At 42.6% G+C, this 22,930-nt stretch overlaps 1 protein-coding gene across 1 annotated transcript in view; it reads left to right on the top strand.

Annotated features, from left to right (window-relative positions):
* LOC149451653 (TGF-beta receptor type-1) overlaps positions 1-22,930 on the top strand; it is a 74,158-nt gene that overhangs the window by 16,040 nt on the left and 35,188 nt on the right. Inside the window, exons 2-3 of the mRNA XM_089690364.1 lie at positions 3,140-3,296; positions 3,673-3,797. Coding sequence (XP_089546490.1) covers positions 3,140-3,296; positions 3,673-3,797 — 282 coding nt within the window. The remainder of the gene's footprint in view (positions 1-3,139; positions 3,297-3,672; positions 3,798-22,930) is intronic.

Genomic DNA, 22,930 nt, shown 5'->3' with positions numbered 1-22,930 from the left:
AAGGAAAAGGGAAAGGAGAGAAAAAAGTAACGGGGTCTTAAAGGAAGTATCTGATCTTGAACAAATACATAAAAGTAGAATAATGCAGAAGGTAATTAGAAAGAAAAACTAAATCATTTGATGGAAGAAGAAAAGAGTTTTATTAAGAGTTTTTAATAAAATGACAAGTGAAATGTATAGATGGGGAGATAGGCCTGGAAAGTATTTAATAAGAGCCCTGAGGAAAAAAAAGAATAGGAATTATATAGAAAAAATAAGAAATCCCAAGGGAGAACTGGTCCATTCAACCAAATATATTGCTAAGGTGTTCAAAGAGTATTATAGTAAGTTGTATAATATTACCTCGCATAACCCTATAAATAATAATGGAAAAGGAAATATCGAAAAAAGACGGACATATTTAAAAAACACAGGATTACCGAAATTAAGTGAAGTACAACTGAACTGCCTAGAATCAGAAGTAACGCAGGAAGAAATACAAGTAGCATTAAAAAGGTATAAAAAATCTAAAACTATTCGTACCCAAATTGAGGATATATATGAATGCACTGGGGGGAGAGATGGAAATGAGGCGAGAATCCCTACAGGCACATGTGGTTCTTATTCATAAAGAAGGAAAGGATGTCACTCAGTGTTCAAGTTATAGACCGATTTCATTGCTGAACACATTTTGCTTGAGGTGATTGTAGCCGTATTAGTGCATTTGCGACAGAAACAATTGAGTACTGTCTGTGATACTTTTTTTATTTGCACTAACATACAATTTTGAGGACAAGCTTTCGGGGAGTGTCCCCTTCTTCAAGGTCCAAAAAGTATCACAGACCGTACTCAATTGTTTCTATTGCTGAACACAGATACTAAACTATATGCAAAGGTTCTAGCAATTAGACTGAAAGATTTAATGCCCGAATGGATACATGGGGATCAGGTGGGGTTTGTTCCAGGGAGGGAGGGAGGGTAGAGACAATGGGTTGAGATCCTTGCTACTTATTCAGAAAAGTAGAAAAGGGAAAACCCCGGCGGTGGTGCTCTCAATTGATGCTGAAAAGGCATTTGATAGAGTAGATTGGGGATACTTGATGGATACTTTAGAAATATTAGGGCTGGGAGTCAGAATGAGAGAGTGGATAGGAAAGTTGTATAGTGGGCCATCCGCTGCTATTATGGTTAATGGGGATACATCAGAGTTTTTTGGGATGTCAAATGGAACAAGACAGGGATGCCCATTGTCTCCATTATTGTATGTTTTGTCAATGGAATCTTTGTTGTCTACGATAAGGAAGAATATAGACCTAAAGAGAATATGGATAGGAAACATAGAACATAAGGTGGCAGTTTATGCAGATGATCTGTTTTATGTGGGGAACCCCAGGATAACATTGCCAAATTTAATGAAGACATTGAAGGAATATGGGGAGTTATCAAACCTAAAAATTAACCCAACAAAAACTGAGATCTTAAATATAAACCTTCCAAATAGAGAAAAATAGATATAAAAGGAATTTCCCTTCGTATGGAAAGAAAAAGAATTAAATCTAGGGATAAAACTCACTGCTTCTTATAAGAACCTATATAAATTAAATTATATTCCATTGTTAAATGAGATTAAGGAAATTAGGAGGAGGAAGCTGTGATGAACGCGGCGTTAGACCCCAGCCCTTCTCACCAAACTCATGACCGAAGGACTAGCCAATCTAAAACTGCGATGTCACGTGCGTAACAATACCACACCCAGCTGCACCCTGCACAACAATTTTCCAGCTTATTGGACCACAATCTATGTACCGGCAGCCTGAGAGATTGCTACTGGGTCAGGTTAATTACCTAATTAACCCTTCACACTGCCACCACCTCCTTTTTGTACAGAGAAAGAGGAAACTCGGCAATATCCTCTATAACACTATAATGGTTGAGATAATAGTCTATATAACACGGTCACTGCAGGCTGGTTATACAGAGGGTTAAACAAACACAGTAGCGCTCTTTTTAGAGGCAGAAATTTGGGAATTGCAATGAAGAGCTATAGAAACAGTTAAACACTTTCAGAAGATAAGATTTATTACTAAAAGGTCAAAAAGGGTGCAATAAAAATATTTACAGAAAAAAGATGTAACCAATATATATATAAATATACAGAGAACAACAGCACAGCAAAGAGGTAACAGAAGGAGGTTAAAGGACTTGCCAATCAGCCTTGGGTTTGCAGATCAAGTTTCAGAGCAAAAGGGTACGCGTCTCCCCAGGTGGTTCTGATGTTAAAATGGGAGACTTCTTCAACTCAACTTTTCTTAAGCCTGACAACCCAATTTGTAGTTCCCCAGCAGGGGGTGTTTCTGAAGTCAAGGACCAATACCCCGTTTAGGGCGGGAAGGTCTGGGCGTAGACCTAAACTAGAGCCAAAATCTCGTGTAGTTCATATTTTGGCTCATAACTCTTCATATGCACTAGTGACACTCCACCCGCGGGTAGATTATTATGCAGACACGTCTGAGGATTGATTAGATATGATTAGATATGAATTATTAAATTCTACACTGAATAGTTCACGAGATCTATTTTTCTGCTTTCCTTTGTATTCGAGACAAGGAGAGTGACATATCAAACTGTTCGTCTCCTCTTGGCCAATCTGAAGATCTGCCTTATCTTTTTATGAGGTGTTAAATTGCACAGGTTCTTTGGACAGCAAGGCCTCCGCTCTGACCTCCTGTGACACTCCTAAAACACACACACACACACTGGCCAAATGTTATGTCAGAGAGGGGGGGGGGGGGGGAGAATGAGAGCGACATGGGGAATTCTTAACAAAATGGAGGGATGGAGCAAAATGGTTGAACCGCGTCCATCTCTGGGTGTACGTTTGCTGCACCTCCCCCCTCAGGTGGTTGCATTGGAGGGGACTGCAAATGTTATGTAGAAATAAAGAGAAGGGTGGACTGGGTGGACCAGATTTTAAAATGTATTATAATTCGTATTATATGTATTATAAAATAATGGCGAGAATTTTTGATTGGGCGCATAATCCAAAAGAGAAAAGCTGGGTTAAAAATGAAAATCAACTCTTTAATCACTTTATTGATATCCAGGTTATGGCATCTTAATTCTTTAATGCTTGATTATATGTTTTCCTTTTATCTTAAAGGAAAGCCAGCTATAGCCCACAGAGATCTGAAATCGAAAAATATACTGGTAAAGAAAAATGGAACTTGCTGTATAGCAGACCTGGGCTTAGCTGTCCGACATGATTCTGCTACTGATACAATTGACATTGCACCAAATCACAGAGTTGGAACTAAAAGGTACATTATGAGTTTTAATTGTAGCATGGCTGAAACTACTACTACAAAAATTGATGTAAAGACTGTTTTGATGTCAAACTGAAAACCTTTCCAATGTCTATTTGTAGTTTTACCATTTGTGATTTAGATCCTAAATTTCTTTTTGTGGCAAAACATTTATTTCCACTTTAAATAAGATTGATTTTTTTTTTTTATCGGTCTACTGAGCTGGCCAGAGCCAGCGTTTTTTAATCTTTTTCTCCAGGCGTAAAGAGTGCCCCAAAATGTGCTAGCATATTTTATTTAAATTTTTTAATTCCATAAGATAGGAGATTTTCTTTATCAAACCATTTCTGTATTTCTAAAGAAAAACAATTGTTTTCTTTCTGTATTTCAGATATATGGCCCCAGAGGTACTGGATGATTCTATAAATATGAAGCATTTTGAGTCGTTTAAACGTGCTGATATCTATGCAATGGGATTAGTTTTCTGGGAAATTGCTCGCCGCTGTTCGATTGGTGGTAAGTTACAGGTCATTCCACGGCAAATGTGTAAAGAAGTATGTTACCAAGAATATCATGTGAGTTTAAATTCAGATGAATGTAGTGGTTGTGCATCGCTTTTTCTCCTTTATGCTCTGCATAAAGTATTGTAAAACACCACATTCAATATATATTTCTGTAAGTTAAATAAAATGGTTTAACCACTAGACTCCTACAGTTTGTAAATTAAGGTGCCCAAGCATGGGTTTCTTTGCCAAGGGAACCTTAGTTTGCATTCTACACACTTGACAGTTGCAAAGTGCATCAAGATGCATGCATCTAGCTGTCAGACTGTGTTGTCACTGATCACATTGATCTAAACTAACGATCATGAACCAGAGTGGTTCCTGTTAATAGTCACCATTAATGGTGATCACATGCAGACTTGAGGTTTGTTCACAAACAGTTGTAATTGTCTGTTATATTAACCAAGCGCAGGCAAATATGCAAATATGCGGCCTCTTGGCGTCTGGGCCTTGACGCCGTGCGGCCACATATTTGCGTGCCATTTGAAAATACAGATGTGCTGAGCACGCGCTCCCAGCACATATGTCCGTGACTCACGGAAAGGTCCCAATCTCCCCTTGCGATTGGGACCTTTTCCGATCATGTGACAGCGAATCACAGCGGTCATGTGTCCCTAAAACCCCGCCCGCCTCCCGCCTTCTGAAACGCTTAATGGGCCGGGAGGCACCGGCGCAAAGGGTTTAAATTAAATGGTAAAAGGATTTTGGGCAAATTTTAGTTATATTGAGATTATAACTTATACTGCTTAATTTACCTGGTGATCTGTACAGAAGTATCCTCTGGTCAAAGGGTTAAATGTTTATTTCCCTTCTCCTTACAGCATTTTTTATTTTAAGATCCTAATAGAGCAATCAATTTACATTTAATTTGTGTCCCATGTCTGTAATCGTTTCTTGTACTACTTGAACAATTTTTGTGATTCTTAATTTTTTTTTGTTTTTGCTCAACCGCTTCAAACACTTGTCTAGACATACGCAATTCATACAGTCCTGAATGTGCTCCGGGCACTTAGTGGAGATATTTTTTTAACCATTTGTAAACAGTGGTGTTTTTTTTCCTGTGCATGGAAATGTATAGCACTTTCTGTTCACAGGGAATCCACAATAGCCTTAGGGAGTCTGGTCTTTGGGCAAGTTTATTAACTTTTTTCTTGGTTATACAACAAGAAAGGGCACAGATACATAGTCATGTGTTCGGTATAAGGCAATAAATCTTCAGGTCATATTACCACTTGCCTGTAGGGCACTTATACCCCCTTTCTGCCCAGGCCAATTTTCAGCTTTCAGCGCTGTCGCACTTTGAATGACAATTGCGCGGTCATGCAACACTGTACCCAAATGACATTTTTATAATTTGTTTGAGACAGAGCTCTCTTTTGGTGGCATTTAAGCACCTCGTGGGTTTTTTATTTTTTGCTAAACAAACCAAAAACAACTGAAAATTTTGAAAAAAAAATGTTTCTTAGTTTTTGTTATAAAATTTTGTAAATAGGTGATTTTTCTCCACTGATGAGCTCTAATGAGGCTCCACTGATCGGCTGCACTGGTAGGTGGTACTGATGGGCATTGACAGGCATCACTGATGGGCACTGAAAGGCAGCAGGGATTGGCGGCACTGACTGGCATTGTTAGGCGGCACTGATAGGCAGCACTGACTGGCACTGATAGGTGGCACTGGTTAGCAGCACTGATAGGTGGCACTGACTGGCATTGATAGGTGACACTGAAAGGCAGCTCAGATGGGCACTGATATGTGGTATTGATGTGGCACTGATGGGCACTGGCAGGTGGCATTGATGAGCAATGACAGCTGGCACTGCTGGGGCTGAACTGATCATCAGGGCACACTGATCACCAGTGCCCTGATGATCAAGTGTACATGTCCCTTCTGAGGAATGCCAATTAGCGGCTCTCCTCTCCACACGAGCTGTCGGCGTGACAGCTCGTGAGGAGAGAAATGCAGATAAGCCGCAGTTTCCTATTTACATGCGATCAACTGTGATTTGACACAGCTGATCACATGACCGAGCCAACGTCTTCGGCTCTTTCCGTTGATCAGTGATCCGCTGTGTCTGAGGGACACAGCGTGCCACCGAACGCTGCGCAATCCCAGAGCTGCGTGGTTGGCGTGGGAGGACGTCATATGACATCCTTCCAGAACGAGAGAACCACCTTGCACCCGTCATTTCCTTATATGGACTTATATATTGAACTAAGAAGCTAACTGGTCTCTGGTGGCAGATGGTATGTTTCCTTCTCCCCACTCTGAAAAACGCCTATGATGAGCATATCCTCTTATCTGGATTTGAGTCTGGTTTTCTGGAATACCTTTGAGCGCTCCTGGACAACACCTTGGTGCTTTATTACCTGTATTTCTGGAAAGGTTAGGAAACTCCCTGCAGCAGGCCAAGTGACCTTTTCCCTGCCCTGATAATTTGTGATTGTACTACAGTTGTGCTTAGAAGTTTTGTATACCCTAGGAGAATTGGTAATATTCAGTACCATTTTTATTGAACCAAAGATTTTATTAAGCATGGTGAAAGAAACATACAAACCATGATGAATCATATGATACAAAGTGACATCAGAGGACAGGGAAACATCATACAAAACACAGAAATACACATATGAGACCCACGCAGGGGTCTAGATAACACTATGCAAAAGAGAGGGTCGTGAAGCATACAGTCACATCCTGAAATATAAAGGCTACATTCAAGAAAGGCAGCAAAACTAGAAACACAGAGAGCCTCACCCTCCTGAAGAAATATTATCCCTGAGAATCATAGATGTGTTAGATCACAACAAATGATAAGCAATTGGTCAAATGTAAACAAACCATGTGAAAGAAGAGAGAGAGCAGAAAAAAGGGTCTAGAAGATCCAGAGAGGGCCAAGGGGTCAAGAACCCCAAACCCCCGCAATCCAGAAAAGACAGAAAAACTAAAAAGGAGGAAAAGAACAGAGAAAAAGACAGGCCAGCAATGAAATGAAATTCGCCTGGGGGACAGGGGCGGGAGACGAGATCCCCACATAGGGGGATTGAAGAGGCAAAACCCAACACATCATAGATTAGTGAACTTCGTGGTAAAACGAGAAACCGGATGGTAGTCCACCCAAGGTCTCCAAACTGAGAGAAACTTATGCTTATCCTTCAACATCGGCGTCAATTTTTAATTGATAAAGAAGCCTTGGATCCTGGACCTGAGCTCCTCAAATTGTAAAGTGGGGGACTTCCAAGAGCCGGCAATAGTCTGCTCAGTAGACATTAAAAAATAAAAAAAAATTGACCAGTGAGCCGGGCCTGCGAGGTAGGCCACGAAGTGGCTTAAAAAGTAAAGCTTCAATAGGGTCTTTTTTAAGGTTAATGGACGTAACAGAATGTGGCGGAACTGTTCCGTCTGGGCTTCCTCGTGCGGAGCAATGCGTCCCCTTTTCCGGCAAGTCTTCCAGCGCTCTGCCAAGGCAGGTATTCGAGCTCAAAGACAATCCTTCCCCGATATCCCAAACCACAAGTCGGAACTTCATGTAGGGTGAAATGAATCCATCTTTATTGAACACAGCTCAATATATACAGCTTCACCCCCCACCCCCACCAGACAGTCTGGCACCGGGGTTTCCCCACCCACAAAAGAACCCTACAACACAACAATACAGTATGAACTCTAGAGAAGTGAAAGACTACAAGTGACCATTACTCTAAACAGTGTATAATGCCTGTCTACATAACAGCTGCTAAACCTTTACCATTTTAAAAGGGTAGAATGGAAAGACCACTTAACAAGGGGATAAAACCGGAACAGAAAGGGCAAAATGTGAACACAAAGGGATGGTTCATCACACTGAATAAATGGGATTATAAACCCTAGTCCACAAATGGCGGGCCACTGGACAGGTCCACCAGATGTGGAGCATTGTACCCTCTAGAGCAGGCATGTCCAAAGTCCGGCCCGCGGGCCATTTACGGCCTGGGGTCGGTTTAATACGGCCCTCCAACAGCCCTCCCTGCTCTGTGTAATGTGGCCCTCCCTTCTATGGCAGACAGTCTTCTGCTTGAGAGCAGAGGGCAGTGCGCATGCCTGACTGCGGTGCGTTCTCCCTGGTCTGTGTAAATGCGGCTGTCGCACGGCCCTCCCTTCTGTGGCAGACAGTCTTCTGCTTGAGAGCAGTGCGCATGCGTGACTGCGCCGCGCTGGGAGTGACAGAGGGCGGTGACGTCAGGGCCGGGCTTCCAGCGTGAAGTGTGTTTCTCTTCCCCTCCCGGCTGCCGAGCAGAGACTTCAGCTCCAGCTACCTTTTTCACCCTTCACATTAGTGCAGGTAAGTTTTTTTAAAATTTATTTTCAATACATTGTGAAAACTCAGCTGTCAGTTGATCTTAATGTTATGAAATGAAAAGTATGTCATTTGCAATTAACTTGGCATAAAATAATTTATTTGCATTTAATTGTAATGGTTCAAAGAATGTTCGGAAAAATGTTCGGCCCTCCACCATGTTCACTTCATCCAATCTGGCCCTCTTTGAAAAAAGTTTGGACACCCCTGCTCTAGAGAGTAGCCCCAAAAACAGTGTGTCATAATCTGGTATAAATTTAGCTATCCGAGATGAGGTAAAATACCATCTCGAAATTACTTTATAGGAATTCTCTAATGTAGGAATGTTGCGAGAGCATCGGGAAACCGTTTGCCACATAGGCCCCCAACCCTCAGCAGAAATTTCCATCTGAAGCTCCACATTCCATTGCACACAATAAGCAGGTAGAGGTTCAACCATATGATTCTGGATTGATAAATCCTGAGAGAGGGCACCTTATGGTTGAAGCTGACGCCTTACAAAGCAATTCAAAACCAGAAAAGGTACGGGGGGGAAATCCTGTCTACGAATCAAGGGTGCAACTAAATTACCTAATTGTAAATATCAAAATAACTCCGAGGGAGGAATAGCATGACTCTATCGAAGCTGCTCAAACGTACAGTGAACAGTCGAAAAACCATGAGTTTTCCACCAACGAAAGGCCATCTTATCCGAGTCCCCTGGGGGAAAAAGTGGACTGCCGAATAATTGTACAAGAGGTAAATGTGGGGAGAGTAGACCCACCGAGTACTTTACATGAGTCCCAAATTTTCAAAGAATGAGCTAGGACAGGATTCAACAGTTTAGGCCGTGAGGAAGCCAGGGCAAGGCAGAAGGCAAAAGGGGATGTGTGTCCAAAGTGTCTATCAAAGCCCACAAGGGCAAGTCTCGGACAGAATAAAGCTGAATAAGAGGAGTAACTTGGGCTGCAATATAGTATTGATGATTGTTCGGGAGACCAAGACCACCCCGAATAATTGGGCTGTAAAGCAACTGTTTAAACAAACGGGGACATCCCGAAGCCCATACAAACCACAAAAATTTGATGTGGAATCCAAACAGGGAGCAGTCGAAAAGGATAAAGTAGTTTGGGAAGGTAGGTCATTTTAATCGCTTGAGCCCTACCAAACCAGGATAAGGTCATGGATTGCCAAAAAGAGAGCAACTGGGTTAGCTGAGAAAGCAGAGGAGGAATATTAGTCTGATACAACAAATCATAAGAAGGTGTAAGTTTAACTCCCAAATAAGGAAGAGAGGACATCCATTGAAACCGAAACTGGGATTGAAGGTGTGTCACAAGCGATTGGGGAAGGGAAATATTAATAGCCACAGACTTAGTAGGATTCGCATGTAAACCCGAGAGATGAGCGAAATAAGTCAGAAGCGACAGGAGATTAGGGAGAGAAACAACTGGAGATGAGAGATGCATCACAATATCGTCCGCAAAAAGGGCATTCTTATGATGCAATCCCGCCAACTCGAGACCCAAAATGTCTAGATGAAGTCGAATGCAAACAGCGAGGGGTTCTAGGGCCATGTTGAAGAGAAGAGGAGACGGGGCCACCCTGACGCGTACCACCCCTAATTGGAAACCGAGAGGATTCAACCCCAGGATAGTGGACCGTATAGGACTGAATACTATAAAGTCTATAAATCCACTGAAGAAAATCATCTCCTACCCCACACCTCTGCAAGGCCCTCTGCAAATCAGTCCAGGAAATAATAAAATAGTGCAAAATATGAAATGAAAAAATAATTCTGCACAAATCATAATAAATTCTGTGGTTATAAAATAAATGTCCAAAACCACCAAAATGAAAAAAACATTATAAAATTTGTGTTCAAATACAAAAAGTGGTGAAACCAATAACAAAGTAAGTCCCCTTTTAAACATGCAAATAGTGCTCCAAAAAATTTTTTTTAGGATAAGTGTAATACAGAGAAAAGACCCCACGGATCCAAACCTTCCTGTGAATACTGATGTATTCCGCACTCACCAGAGAGAATAAATTGCACTTTATGGATACAATATTATCCTCCAATTCCCAATTTCCTCTCCATAGCTTCCTCGATATACAAGAGCTTCCTTACATCCAACTTCAAAAGGTATTTCCCCTCATAACGATGTGTTAAATAGGAAGACAAAGGAGAACCAATAGTGCAAAGACTTTTAATTGAATAAAACAGTGCTCAATCTACTCACATAACTTAAAATAAGTCGCCAATTGTCAAAATCCTCCAAAACCGACTAGTGTAAAATGGATTCCGGAAAGTAAACCAAACTGGCAGCACTGAGTAAGAGATCAGCTCTAAGCATGTACAAGATGGTCCTGGAACTCACCCCGCTCACTCTCAACATAGGAAACTGGAAGTACGTCTGACAATTGGATGTAAGGAAGCTCTTGTATATGGAGGAGGCTATGGACAGGAAATTTTCCCTGGGTGAGTGCAGAATACATGAGTATTCACAGGAAGGTGTGCAACCGTGCAGTCTTTTCTCTTTATTACACTTCTCCCAAAAAAAAGCAACCCGCACACTCCCACATATCAAACAATATACAGAAATCAAAGGAAGAGGAAGACAGCCACATACAGGGAAATAAGGTACATGAGGATGAAATAAAAATGCACAATGACAATAACAGTGGCAACATCCTTTCAATGGGAGACATAAAGTTAACGGGGTCAGACAATATCGCCCAGTCACAAACGCACTCTGCAAACAGAGTGCATATGAATGGGCGGAGCAAAACTCTATACCTCAGCAATGGTTGGGGTGCCCCCCGTCCCACTCAGAGAAGGACACAGTCAGGAGGGCAATTGTCAACTGACAACCTACCCAATTGTGCTCAATGCTGTTAAGTCTGGGGCCCCCCAACAACTACACCAGTATAACATCTCACCAAACCAATTGAGGGCCTTGACCTGAGTAGGGAGAGAGGGGGAAAAAAAACAAAAAACCCCACCAAACCACCACTCCCTCCCCCCCTAGCACTTGCACATAAGGGGAAGGCCCACCCAGCTGATAAACTTCCAAAAAGAAGCCACTGGGATGGCGAAAGAGAGAAACAAAGCAACTACAAAAGGGCATTCAGGGCAGCCTGTCCCAAGCGGTTAAAAAATGTCTGAGAGTGAAGCCGGGCCATTGCTTGAGATCTTTTGTCAGCTTCTCTGTTAGAAGATTTTTTTTTTTTTTTTTTTGAGGCTGCGAAGTAATCTAGGTAGATGCGCCGAAGCATTTGTTGAAGTTTGTGAGGTAGCATTGGGATCTAGAAGATTAAGTTCCGACAGTCAGCGTTTAAGATCAAGCAGATTAAAGGCATCATTTTGAGAGCCTTTATACAGTGAGGAACAGAAGTATTTTAACACCCTGCGTTTTTGCAAGTTCTCCCACTTAGAAATCATGGAGGGGTCTGAAATTGACATTCTATGTGCATTCCCACTCTGAGAGACAGAATAAAAAAAAAAAAAAAATAGGAAATCACATTGTATGATTTTTAAAGAGTTTATTTGTCTTGCACTGCTGAACATAAGTATTTGAACACCTAAGAAACGGCAAGAATTCTGTCTCTCAAAGACCTGTTACTGTGCCTTTAAAAAGTCCACCTCTACTCCACTCATTAATCTAACTTAGTAGCACCTGTCTGGGCTCTTTAAAGACACCTGTCCACCCCACAGTCAGTCAGACGCCAACTACTACCATGGGCAAGACGAAAGAGCTGTCAAAAGACACCAGAGACAAAATTGTGGACCTCCACAAGGCTGGAAAGGGCTACGGGGCAATTGCCAAGCAGCTTGGTGAAAATAGATCAACTGTCGGAGCAATTGTTAGAAAATGGAAGAGGCTAAAGACGACTGTCAGTCTCCCTCGGACTGGGGCTCCATGCAAGATCTCACCTCTTGGGGTATCACTGATGATAAGAAAGGTGAGGAATCAGCCCAGAACTACAAGGGAGGAGCTGGTCAATGACATGAAGAGAGCTGGGACCACAGTTTCAAAGGTCACTGTCGGTAGAACACTACACTGTCATGGTTTCAAATCATGCATTGCACAGAAGGTTCCCCTGCTCAAGTCAACACATGTACAGGCCCGTCTGAAGTTTGCCATTGACCATCTGGATGATCCAGAGGAGGCATGGGAGAAAGTAATGTGGTCAGATGAGTCCAAAGTAGAACTTTTTGGTCTAAACTTCACTCGTCGTGTTTGGAGGGAAAAGGATGAGCTGCTTCCCAAGAACACCATCCTTACTGCGAAGCATGGGGGTGGTAACATCATGCTTTGGGGGTGCTTTTCTGTGAAGGACAGGACAACTGCACTGTATTAAGGAGAGGATGAATGGGGCCATTTATTGTGAGATTTTGAGCAACAACCTCCTTCCCTCAGTCAGAGCATTGAAGAAGGGTCGTGGCTGGGTCTTCCAACATGACAACGACCTGAAGCACACAGCCAGGATAACCAAGGAGTAGCTCCGTAAGAGGCACATCAAGGTTCTGGAGTGGCCTAGCCAGTCTCCAGACCTAAATCCAATAGAACATCTTTGGAGGGAGCTGAAACTCCGTGTTGCTTAGCGACAGCCCCGAAACTTGACAGATCTAGAGGAGATCTGTGTGGAGGAGTGGGCCAAAATCCCTGTTGCAGTGTGTGCAAACCTGGTCAAGAACTACAGGAACGTTTGACCTCTGTAATTGCAAACAAAGGCTTCTGTACCAAATATTAACAGTGATTTTCTCAGGCGTTCAAATACTTATGTTCAGCAGTGCAAGACATAAATTCTTTAAAAATCATACAATGTGATTTCCTGAATTTTTTTTTTTTTTTTTTAATTCTGTCTCTCAGAGTGGGAATGCACCTACAATGTGAATTTCAGACCCCTCCATGATTTCTAAGTGGGAGAACTTGCAAAATCGCAGGATGTTCAAATACTTCTGTTCCTCACTCTACATAAAGGACAGTCTGAAGGGGCACCTCCAGTGATAACGAATATGCTTGTCCTGAAGGATTTGCAGATATGGTTTCATAGATCTCCTCTTCAAGATGGTAGTTTGGGAGAGGTCAGAATAAATCTGATAGGGATGACTGTGAAAGGAAAGGGCCTTCATTTCTCTAGCCATTCGCATTACTGCTCCTTTCGTTTTATAATAATGACATTTCAATATGATGCCCCAAGGTGGGCCTTCAGGGGGTCTGCGGCATAAGGCCCTATGTATCCTATCTATCTCCAAACGATCCACCAGAACATCAGGGATAAGCTTTTGCAATAAAGATAACACCGAGCCATAGAGATCTGTAATAGTCTCAGGTAGGCCCCTGATATGATTATTACTGCGACAAGCTCTATTCTCCGCCTCTTCCAGCTGATTTTTAAGAGAATGTAATTCAGCCTGCAGATTTTCTATTTCACCCTCATGGCCATCCAGAACTGTAGTAACATCCATTCTAAAAGAGCAGCCCTCTCCCCCACATCCACATTTTTAAGTTCCTTGAGTAAATCGGCTGATAATTTCCGTGAGATCCTCCTGAACAATCCCTCGAATCTTACCCAACAAAACCAAATCTTCATCCGTACGGGATGGCTGCAAGGCAGAGGGGAACTGTAAAGAGCTGTCAACGGAATCCTCAGAGTCTCCTAATGAATGCCTCGTGGTCTCATCTGCAGGGGGAGCTGATGCAATCTCGGATGGGAGCTGGCGCTGTGGCTTAGGATCGATCAGCCTGTTGCTTGGACTTGGCCCGATCCGGAGGAGCCATGGCTACAGATCGCTCCCCCACCCACTCCAATATCTACGGAGACCAGAGGGGACTTGATGGGCTCCTGCTAGCCGGAGGGAGAGGAGGTGAAGTGTTCAGGGTGAGCGAAGCTAACTCAGATCGTAGCCATCTTGGGCCACTCCGTGCATGCGCCCCCCTATACAGTACCATTTTTAAAGAAAACATGAGTGAGCTGGCAAAACACATTTTTTATTTCTTATGCGATTCATATTCAACTTTAGGCCATAACAGAATGGCACAATCCTAAAACAAAACCTGGCAACAAGTAAACAAATGAAATTACTCCTGTTCAAAAGTTTGTATACCCTTAGTTTTTATACTGTGTATTGCCTCCTTTAGCATCAATAACTGTGTGCAGTCTTTTGTAATAGTTATCTGAGGCCCCAAATTCTTGCAGGTGCTATAGCTGCCCGTTCATCTTGGCAAAATGCCTCCATGTCATGCAAAGTCTTTGGTCATACCTAATGAACCGCACATTTGAGACATCCCCAGAGCGGCTCAATGATATTAAGGTAAGGAGACTGTGATGGGCACTCCAGAACCTTCAGCTTTTTCTGCTGTAACCACTGGAGGGTCAACCTGACCTTGTGCTTAGGGTCATTGTCAGGTTGGAAAGTCCAAAAGCATCCCATGCACAGCTTTCATGCAGAATGAAAATTGTCTGCCAGTATTTTCTGATAACATGCTGCATTCATCTTGCCATCAGTTTTCACAAGATTCCCCATGCCTTTAGAACTCACCCTCCACCGCCCCCCAAACATCAGTAAACCACCACATGCTTCATAGTGGGGTTGGTATTCTTGTCGCTATAGACCTTGTTGATCCCTCTCCAAACATAGTGCTTATAATCATGACCATAAAGCCCTATTTTGGTCCCATCACTCCAGATTAGTGTGCCAGAAGCTGTGAGGCTTGGCAGGGTGTTGTCTGGCATAAATGTATCTGGATTGTTTGTGGCATTGGCACAGTAAATGGCAGCTTGGCCATGCAGCTCATTTTTGTTTAGGTATCATTCTATTGTAAAATAATCTATCAATGTGTAGCACTTCTCCATAAACACTAGATGCAATATCACCTATACCACCCAATATTAAATCAAACGTGAAACAACAAGTAACATGCACTAACAATGTGATAATTAATTTGTATAAATGATAATCAATAAACTAAATGAAAATGAATTAAAGTGCGGTACATAAATGTCAGTCCATATCATTCCTTCCTTCCTTAATCAGATGTGCAACCACAACACCAGTGCTGTGAACATGACTCACCCAAATGTGCTCAAGGTGGACTCTCACTTTCAGATTAGACCACAGCCTGTCTTAAATCTCTTTTTATGCCCAATTTTATGCCCAAACCGAGCTCCTAGTCTTCCCCCCCAGCCCGCACACCACCCCCCATTGACTTCTCCATCACGTCCAACAATGCCACTATCAGACCCGCCCCGCAGGCCAGAGTACTTGGTGTCATTCTGGACTCCAACCTATCCTTCCAGCCCCAAGTCCAATCATTAACAAACTCATGCAGACTCCACCTCCGCAACATCGCCAAAATCCGCATGTTCTTAACCCCAGAAACCACTAAACAGCTCATCCACTCTTTCATCATATCAAGACTCGATTACTGCAACTCCCTCCTCACTGGCCTTCCTTGCCACAAGCTATCCCCGCTTCAGTCGATCCTGAATACGGCAGCCAGACTCATTCACCTTACCAACCGTTCCGTTTCCGCCACCCCCCTCTGCAATCCCTCCACTGGCTTCCGATTGCACAACGGATCAAATTCAAAATCCTAACACTGACGTACAAAGCTGTCCACCATACTGCCCCAAATTACCTAATATCCAAGTACCACCCAACACGCACACTCCGCTCCTCACAAGACCTCCTTCTCTCTAGTTCCCTGGTCTCCTCCTCCCATGCCCGCCTCCAGGATTTCTCCAGGGTGTCACCCATTCTCTGGAACTCCCTGCCCCAACCTATCAGACTATCACCTACTCTCCTCTCCTTTAGGCGCACCATGAAAACCCACCTCTTCAGGGAAGCTTATTCCCCCCCCCCCCCCCTGCTAATTTGCCGACCTCCTCCTGTACCACTATCCCCTCCCTCCTAGATTGTAAGCTCGAAAGAACAGGGCCCTCGAACCCCTTGTGTTTTGCATTGTATTGTTACTGTACTGTCGCATGTTCTGTCCCCCTTTGTAATGTACAACGCTGAGCGAACTGTTGGAACTTTATAAATACTGTATAATAATAAAAATATTAATTCAGATCATAGATATAGCTGTTTAGTGTGCTGTGACTTTCTCGGCAATCGCCATTTAAGTTTTGTGCCACAGGATCTAGATACTCGGAACCACACGATACCGACATAAGTGTAGTAAAGATCAAACTAATCCATATTGACTCACAATAGATATGGTCTAAAAATATGTAGACAGAATAAAGGTGAATAAAGCACCTGGACCGGATGGCATACACCCACGGGTCCTTAAACAATTGAGCTTTTTACTTTCAAAGTCATTGTTTCTAATTTTTAGGGACTCTTTAATGACTGGCGCAGAACCACTGGATTGGCATAAAGCCAATGTGGTGCCAGTAGTTAAAAATGGGTCAAAATCTTTACCAAGTAATTATAGACCTGTTAGTTTAACTTCTATAGTTGGGGAGATACTGGAGAGTTTAATAAAAGACCACATAGATGAGTTCTTCCTGGAAAAAAATATTTTAAGCAACAGACAGCATGGAATCATGAAAGACCGAAGTTGTCAAATTAATCCGATTTTTTTTTTTTTTTTTTTTTTTTTTTTTTTTTTTTATGAGGAGGTGAGCAAAACCTTGGACAGATGGGTGGCGGTAGATGTGGTATACTTGGATTTTGCATCCTTACAGGATGTCTCCAACTTACAAGCTGACCTCAGTGCAAGTTTAATTGGGCAACTATGTGGCAAATGAGGTCTAATGTTGATAAATGAAAGGTTATGCACCTGGAAGCTAAGAATATGCATGCATCATACATATTAGGGGGAGTACAACTTGGGGAATCAGTGGTGGAGAAGGATCTGGGAGTTCTGGTAGATCACAAGTTTAACAATGGCATGCAATGCCAAGCTGCGGTTTCTAAAGTGAGCAAAATCTGCTCTTGTATTAAAAGAGGTATAGACTCCAGAGAGAGAGATATCATTTTACCCCTGTACAAATCATTAGTCAAACCTCATCTGGAATATGCAATTCAATTTTGGGCACCAATTCACAAAAAGAATATTGGGGAACTGGAGAAAGTACAGAGAAGGGCAACCAAACTGATAAGAGGCATGGAGGAGCTCAGCTATGAGGAAAGATTAGAGGAACTGAATTTATTCTCTCTTGAGAAGTGGAGATTACGGGGGATATGAGCAACATGTATAAATACATCAGTGGTTCATATAGTGAACTCGGTGTAGAGTTATTCAACCTGAGGTCATCAGGGGACAAGGGGGCACTCTTTACATCTAGAGGAAAAGAAATGTAATCTCCAAACACGGAAAGGTTACTTCACAGTAAAAGCTGTGAAAATGTGGGATAGACTCCCTCAAGAGTTGGTTCTGGCCAGCTCAGTGGATTACTTTAAAAAGGCCTGGATTCTTTCTTGTATACACAGAATATAACTGGTTACTATTTATAGGTAAAGTTGATCCAGGGAATATCCAAATTTCGGGGGATCAAGAAGAAAATTTCCTCCCCTGCAGGAGCATATTGGATCTTTTTTTGCTGGGTTTTTTGCCTTCCTCTGGATCAATATGGGTGTAAGTGTGACGATTGTGTGCAATACAGAGATGAACACTGTACGTAACAGCCATCTTGTTAGGCCTCTCCTTTCCTCCCTCAAGAAATGGAATTTATAGCTGTAAGTTGAATGGACGTCAAAATGGCCTCTTATCTTAAATAAAACACAGATAGATGAAGCTCCAGGGCTGTAAACAGCTAATTAGTCTGGTGCAGGAGGTCTGCTTTGAAAGCCACTTTCCTCTGCCCGATCGTAAAACAATAACTCAGTCAGTCATGACCTGTTAGGCCATTAGGGCTAGAGCGTGCCATAAAACATACATTCCACATGTAGATATTTTTCATACAATTCATAAAGTTCAGCAGGAACTGGGCACATTAATATTAGGTATATATTTGGATAGATCATTTTAATGTGAGTCAAACAAGGACTTACTTGACTATATTGGCACCTAGGATGGGGAAGAAAGCAGTTTCTTCCCTCCTGGGTGACAAGGGTACACTGTGTTTTGTTATCTCTGGGTTTGAAATATAATTCTGAATATTAATCTGCCAGTTGCTAGGATGCTACCTGTACCTATTGGAGGTTATTAACCTTAGTATGAAGTTGTAAGGCGACTTGGTCATAACCTTGGTTACCGCCTAGCACCCATCCCCAAACTGGATGATTGGTCATTTGTTCTCGGGCGACACCCTTTTATTATGATAGAAAAAGACTGACAGGCTGGGGAAAAGACAGCTCTCATTTACCATCAATCAGGAAACATCTAACGGAGAGCCAAGGCAATCTTTTTGTTCGGACAATTGGACTCTGCTTAAACCAAGGACATTGCAAGTATTCTGCCTTCTGAACTCCTTTCTTTTAGTTTTCTGTTGTTTTTATTGTTCTCTTTATATCTTGGTAACATCTTTTTCTGTAAATATTTTAATTGCACCATTTTGACTTTGTTTTTTTTTTTTTTAGTAATAAATCCTATTTTGAAAAGTGTTTTAAATTGTCTCAAAAGCTTTTAATGCAAAAATCCCTGTCTTTTGAAGAGTGCTACTGTATGTAATAACCCTTTGAATACTTCTGTCTGTGGTAACAGCAGTGTGTATTACACATGCTTATGCTCATATCATAGTGGTATTGCTAGCATTTGTGAGTTTCCTCCTCTGTGTAAAAGAAAAAAAAAAAAAAAAAAAAGGTAGTGGTGGCAGTGTGAAAGGGTAATTGTGTAATTAACCTAACCCAGTAACGAGCGCTCTCAGGCTACCGGCACAAAGATTGTAGTCCCGCTAGCTGGAAAATCTTTGTGCAGGGCGCAGCTGTGAGTGGCATTGTTATGCAAGTGACAGCGTGGTGCGAGATCGGCTGGTCATTCTGTCATGAGTTGGTGAGAAGGGCAGGGGTCGGACGCCGCGTTGTCACAGTAGGATTACAACTTTTTTCTTCTTTTTTTTTTTTTTTTTTTTTTTTTTTTTTTTTTAAATGGTTGAACTGGATGGACTTTTGTCTTTTTTCATCCCGACTAACTATGTAAACTAAAGTGTTCTTGTAAACCACAAAATACGCTTTCATTTATCCAGAGATCAAGCATGAATCATGAGAGCAATTGGCAATCCAGGTTTGCACCCCCTTCTCTGGCATCCAGCATCTATCACCATCACCCATAGACTCCTTACTTATGCGTTATGCCACGTCCCACATGGCTTCATCAGAGGATCCTCTGATGTCTCAAAAAATCCCCAAGATGTCCTTCAGGATCTCAATGGATGATCTCTAAGCTGGAGCATGAGAGTTCAACATGTGTGCCCCCCTTTTTTGCTTAGAGGAAAGCATGCATCACTGGAAGTTTCTGTAATCCCATATGGTCAGCAGACAGGATTCGATAGGAACCTGCTGCAGATTTTCATTATAGTAGATAGTCAAAGTCCTCCTTCCACAACTGAGCTGCAGTCTTCTGTGGAAGTTTCCTCTGATTCCTGTCCCTATCCTCAATCAGTCAAACATTCCTAGTAGTAGTAGTAGTAGTAGTAGTACTAGGATTCTTACCCTTTTCTCATCAGCAGAGGATTCTACTAACTTAAGGGGTAGGTTATATGCTTCTTAGAAGCATATGTTGGGAAACTAGTTAGGTAGGTTTGTTGTGGTTTTATAAAACCAACAACCAACAATGAGTTCTCAGGGTTGAGACGTCACCCTCATTCTTTAATTTCTGCTTCATTGTCAGCACTCCCTCCCATTCCTTGCAACAGCCACTTGCTCACACAGTGGAGCCACAGCTTTGGGATCACATGACTGCGCCAAAGCAGATTTAAAAAAAAAAAAAGGTATTTATGTAGATCTATTTTACAGATGATCTACAGCATAGGTAGGAGAATGGGGGAGGAAGCATTGTAAACCAACTTACTGTATATTAGCCTACACTTCCACCTTAAGCCTTTGGCTGTTCTTCCTATGTTCAGCTTTCCCTTAGAGATCTCTTTTGCTGAAGTTTGCCTTAGTACAATTTGAAAGGGATTTGTGCCTCTAATGACCACTGGTAGGTTCCGGCCCCCTTGTTGGGCCCAAGAGACTGTTCTCTGCAAGAAATAAATCCACACATGCACACCAGCTTCCAAAGAACAGTCTAATCTTTATTTATAATATTCCTCCTTATATATGATAAATTGTAACAGAGAATCATAGAATGGAATTTTACTGGATACTTGTCAAAGCTGTGTACGTGAACAATTTAGGTTTCTCAGACCTTGAATCAGTTACAAGAAACCAACAGTTATTTTCCCATGGAGCAGAAATGGTTAACTTTTAACTGTATCATAGTAGAAACAAATGCTGTTAGTACAAAGAAATAACTGGATACTTTCCCTGCCTCTACCAAGGCTAAGCTAAGATAAAAACAAAAGAATGTGTGAGCACAGTTCTGTAACACATAACTGACACAGCATATTTTCTTTAACTCATTCTGGGTATATTATAAAACAATTAATCAACATGGAGTACAAGATATAAAATGGAGGGGGAAAACAAATGACAGACAAAAAGGACATACATTCCCCTTCACAACTGAGTCTCCTCTAAAGATAGTGTGCTTTTGTTTTTTTGTTGTGTTTTTGATGTAAGGGGGGTAGGCTGTGATTGCAAGAGACTGTTATGTAAGGGGGAGGTTGTATTTACAAGGGGGCTGTGGTGTGTGTGTGTTGGGGGGGCTTGAATGCAAAGGAGACTTATGTAAGGTGCGCTGTAATGTGAGGGGGAGGGCTTTGAATGAAAGGGGGACTATGAAACTATCAAAATTCACTGAGGTCCAGTTAGTAAAATTTATTTTCTGCAGCGTTCCGAACCCTATGTTGTTCAATGACTCAGATCCTTCACATTACAGCCCTTTTTTACATCACAGTGAAAGGGACTGTGATGTAAAAAAGGGCTGTAATGTGAAGGATCTGAGTCATAGAACAACATAGGGTTCGGAACGCTGCAGAAAATAAATTTTACTAACTGGACCTCAGTGAATTTTGATTTAGTACCCCAGAATATTGGTAAAGTATCATTTGCAATGGGGCCAGCAATTTAAAATCTGTTTTGTGGGATTTTTCCTCACTCACTGCACTTTTTTTTTTTTTCTCAATGGAGTTGTTTGCAGGGGCTTGTGTTTCTTTATGTAGTCTCTTAAGTTCTTCTATTTGTGTATAACAGAGATGTATATACAAGGCCCAAGGTTGTGGTGTGGAAATGTTTTCTAAAGTACAAAGCAGATCCATGATTATGAAGGGTAAGCAATATCATAGTTAAAGGGTTGTTCCATCCTGAACTGATATTTCAGTTTTTGGTAGCTCTTTGAGAGAGAAACAACCTGACAGTTTCTTGTATCTCTGGCTATCTATAGTTGAGGTATTTACAGTTAGGTTTGCGAGCTTGCACAACTACTATGGCTATTATGAGTGTGTCCCAAAATTCTGTTGTAGTTAATTTGAATTTGTACCGTATTTTCCAGCGTATAAGACGACTTTTTACCCCTTGAAAATCTTCTCAAAAGTCAGGGGTCGTCTTATACGCCGGTATACGGCATACTGACACTTTTTAGGGGGGTGGCGCGGTGCCGCCGCCCCCCCTTCCAACGGAAGGGACACTAAGTACAAGGGTGGGCAGGGGCTGTTTCTTACCTGGCTCCGGTCCCACGACGATCCGGTCCAGGAAGCGCGGCTGCTCCTTCAGTTCGGCCACTGGATGTTCGCGCGGCTGCTTGGCTTCGCCTCCTCACCGGTGATTGGCCGCCAGAACTGTAGCTCAGGAAAGGCACACAAGCGGCCAATCACCGGCGAGGGGGCGGAGCCGAGCGGCCCCGCGAAAATCGAGTGCAGGAGCAGCAGGTAAGTGTTCAGTGTAGAGGTGCTGCTGCAACCACATATGCTGGCTGCAGCAGCACCATACTAGAACAGGGTCAGCAAGTGTAATTGGTGTCAGTGGGAGGAATAGTGCCCCATCATTGGTGTCACTGATACCAATGATGGAGCACTATTCCTCCCACTGACACCAATGATGGGGCACTATTCCTCCCACTGACACCAACGATGGGGCACTATTTCCCCCCCCCCCCCCCACTGACACCAATGATGGGGCACTATTCCCCCCCCCCCCACTGACACCAATGATGGGGCACTATTCCCCCCCCCCCCCCCTGACACCAATGATGGGGCACTATTCCACCCCCTACTGACACCAATGATGGGCACTATTCCCCCCACTGATACTAATGATGGGGCACTATTCCTGCCACTAATACCAATGATGGGGCACTATTCCTCCCACTGATACCAATGATGGGGCACTATTCCTGCCACTGATACCAATGATGGGGCACCTATTCCCCCCACTGATATTAATGATGGGGCACTATTCCTGCCACTAATGCCAATGATGGGGCACTATTCCTGCCACTAATACCAATGATGGGGCACTATTCCTCCCACTGACACCGATGATGGGGCACTATTCCTCCCACTGACACTGATGATGGGGCACTATTCCTCCCACTGGTGTGCATTGGAAGAGGGGTAGTCTTATACGGCGAGTATAGCCCAAACACTACATTTTAGCAGGAAAAGTAGGGGGTCGTCTTATACGCCCAGTCGTCTTATACGCCGGCAAATACGGTAACAGTAAAATCTAGCTCTGACTGAATCCACTAGTTTCTGTCTATATCTAAAATATTGA

This window comes from Staurois parvus, unplaced genomic scaffold (assembly GCF_062004578.1).
Source record: "Staurois parvus isolate SC_StPar_1 unplaced genomic scaffold, SC_StPar_1.0 ptg000527l, whole genome shotgun sequence".
Lineage (NCBI taxonomy): Eukaryota > Metazoa > Chordata > Amphibia > Anura > Ranidae > Staurois > Staurois parvus.
Note: the sequence above shows the minus strand (reverse complement) of the source record. Positions and strands in the feature narration are given on the sequence as shown.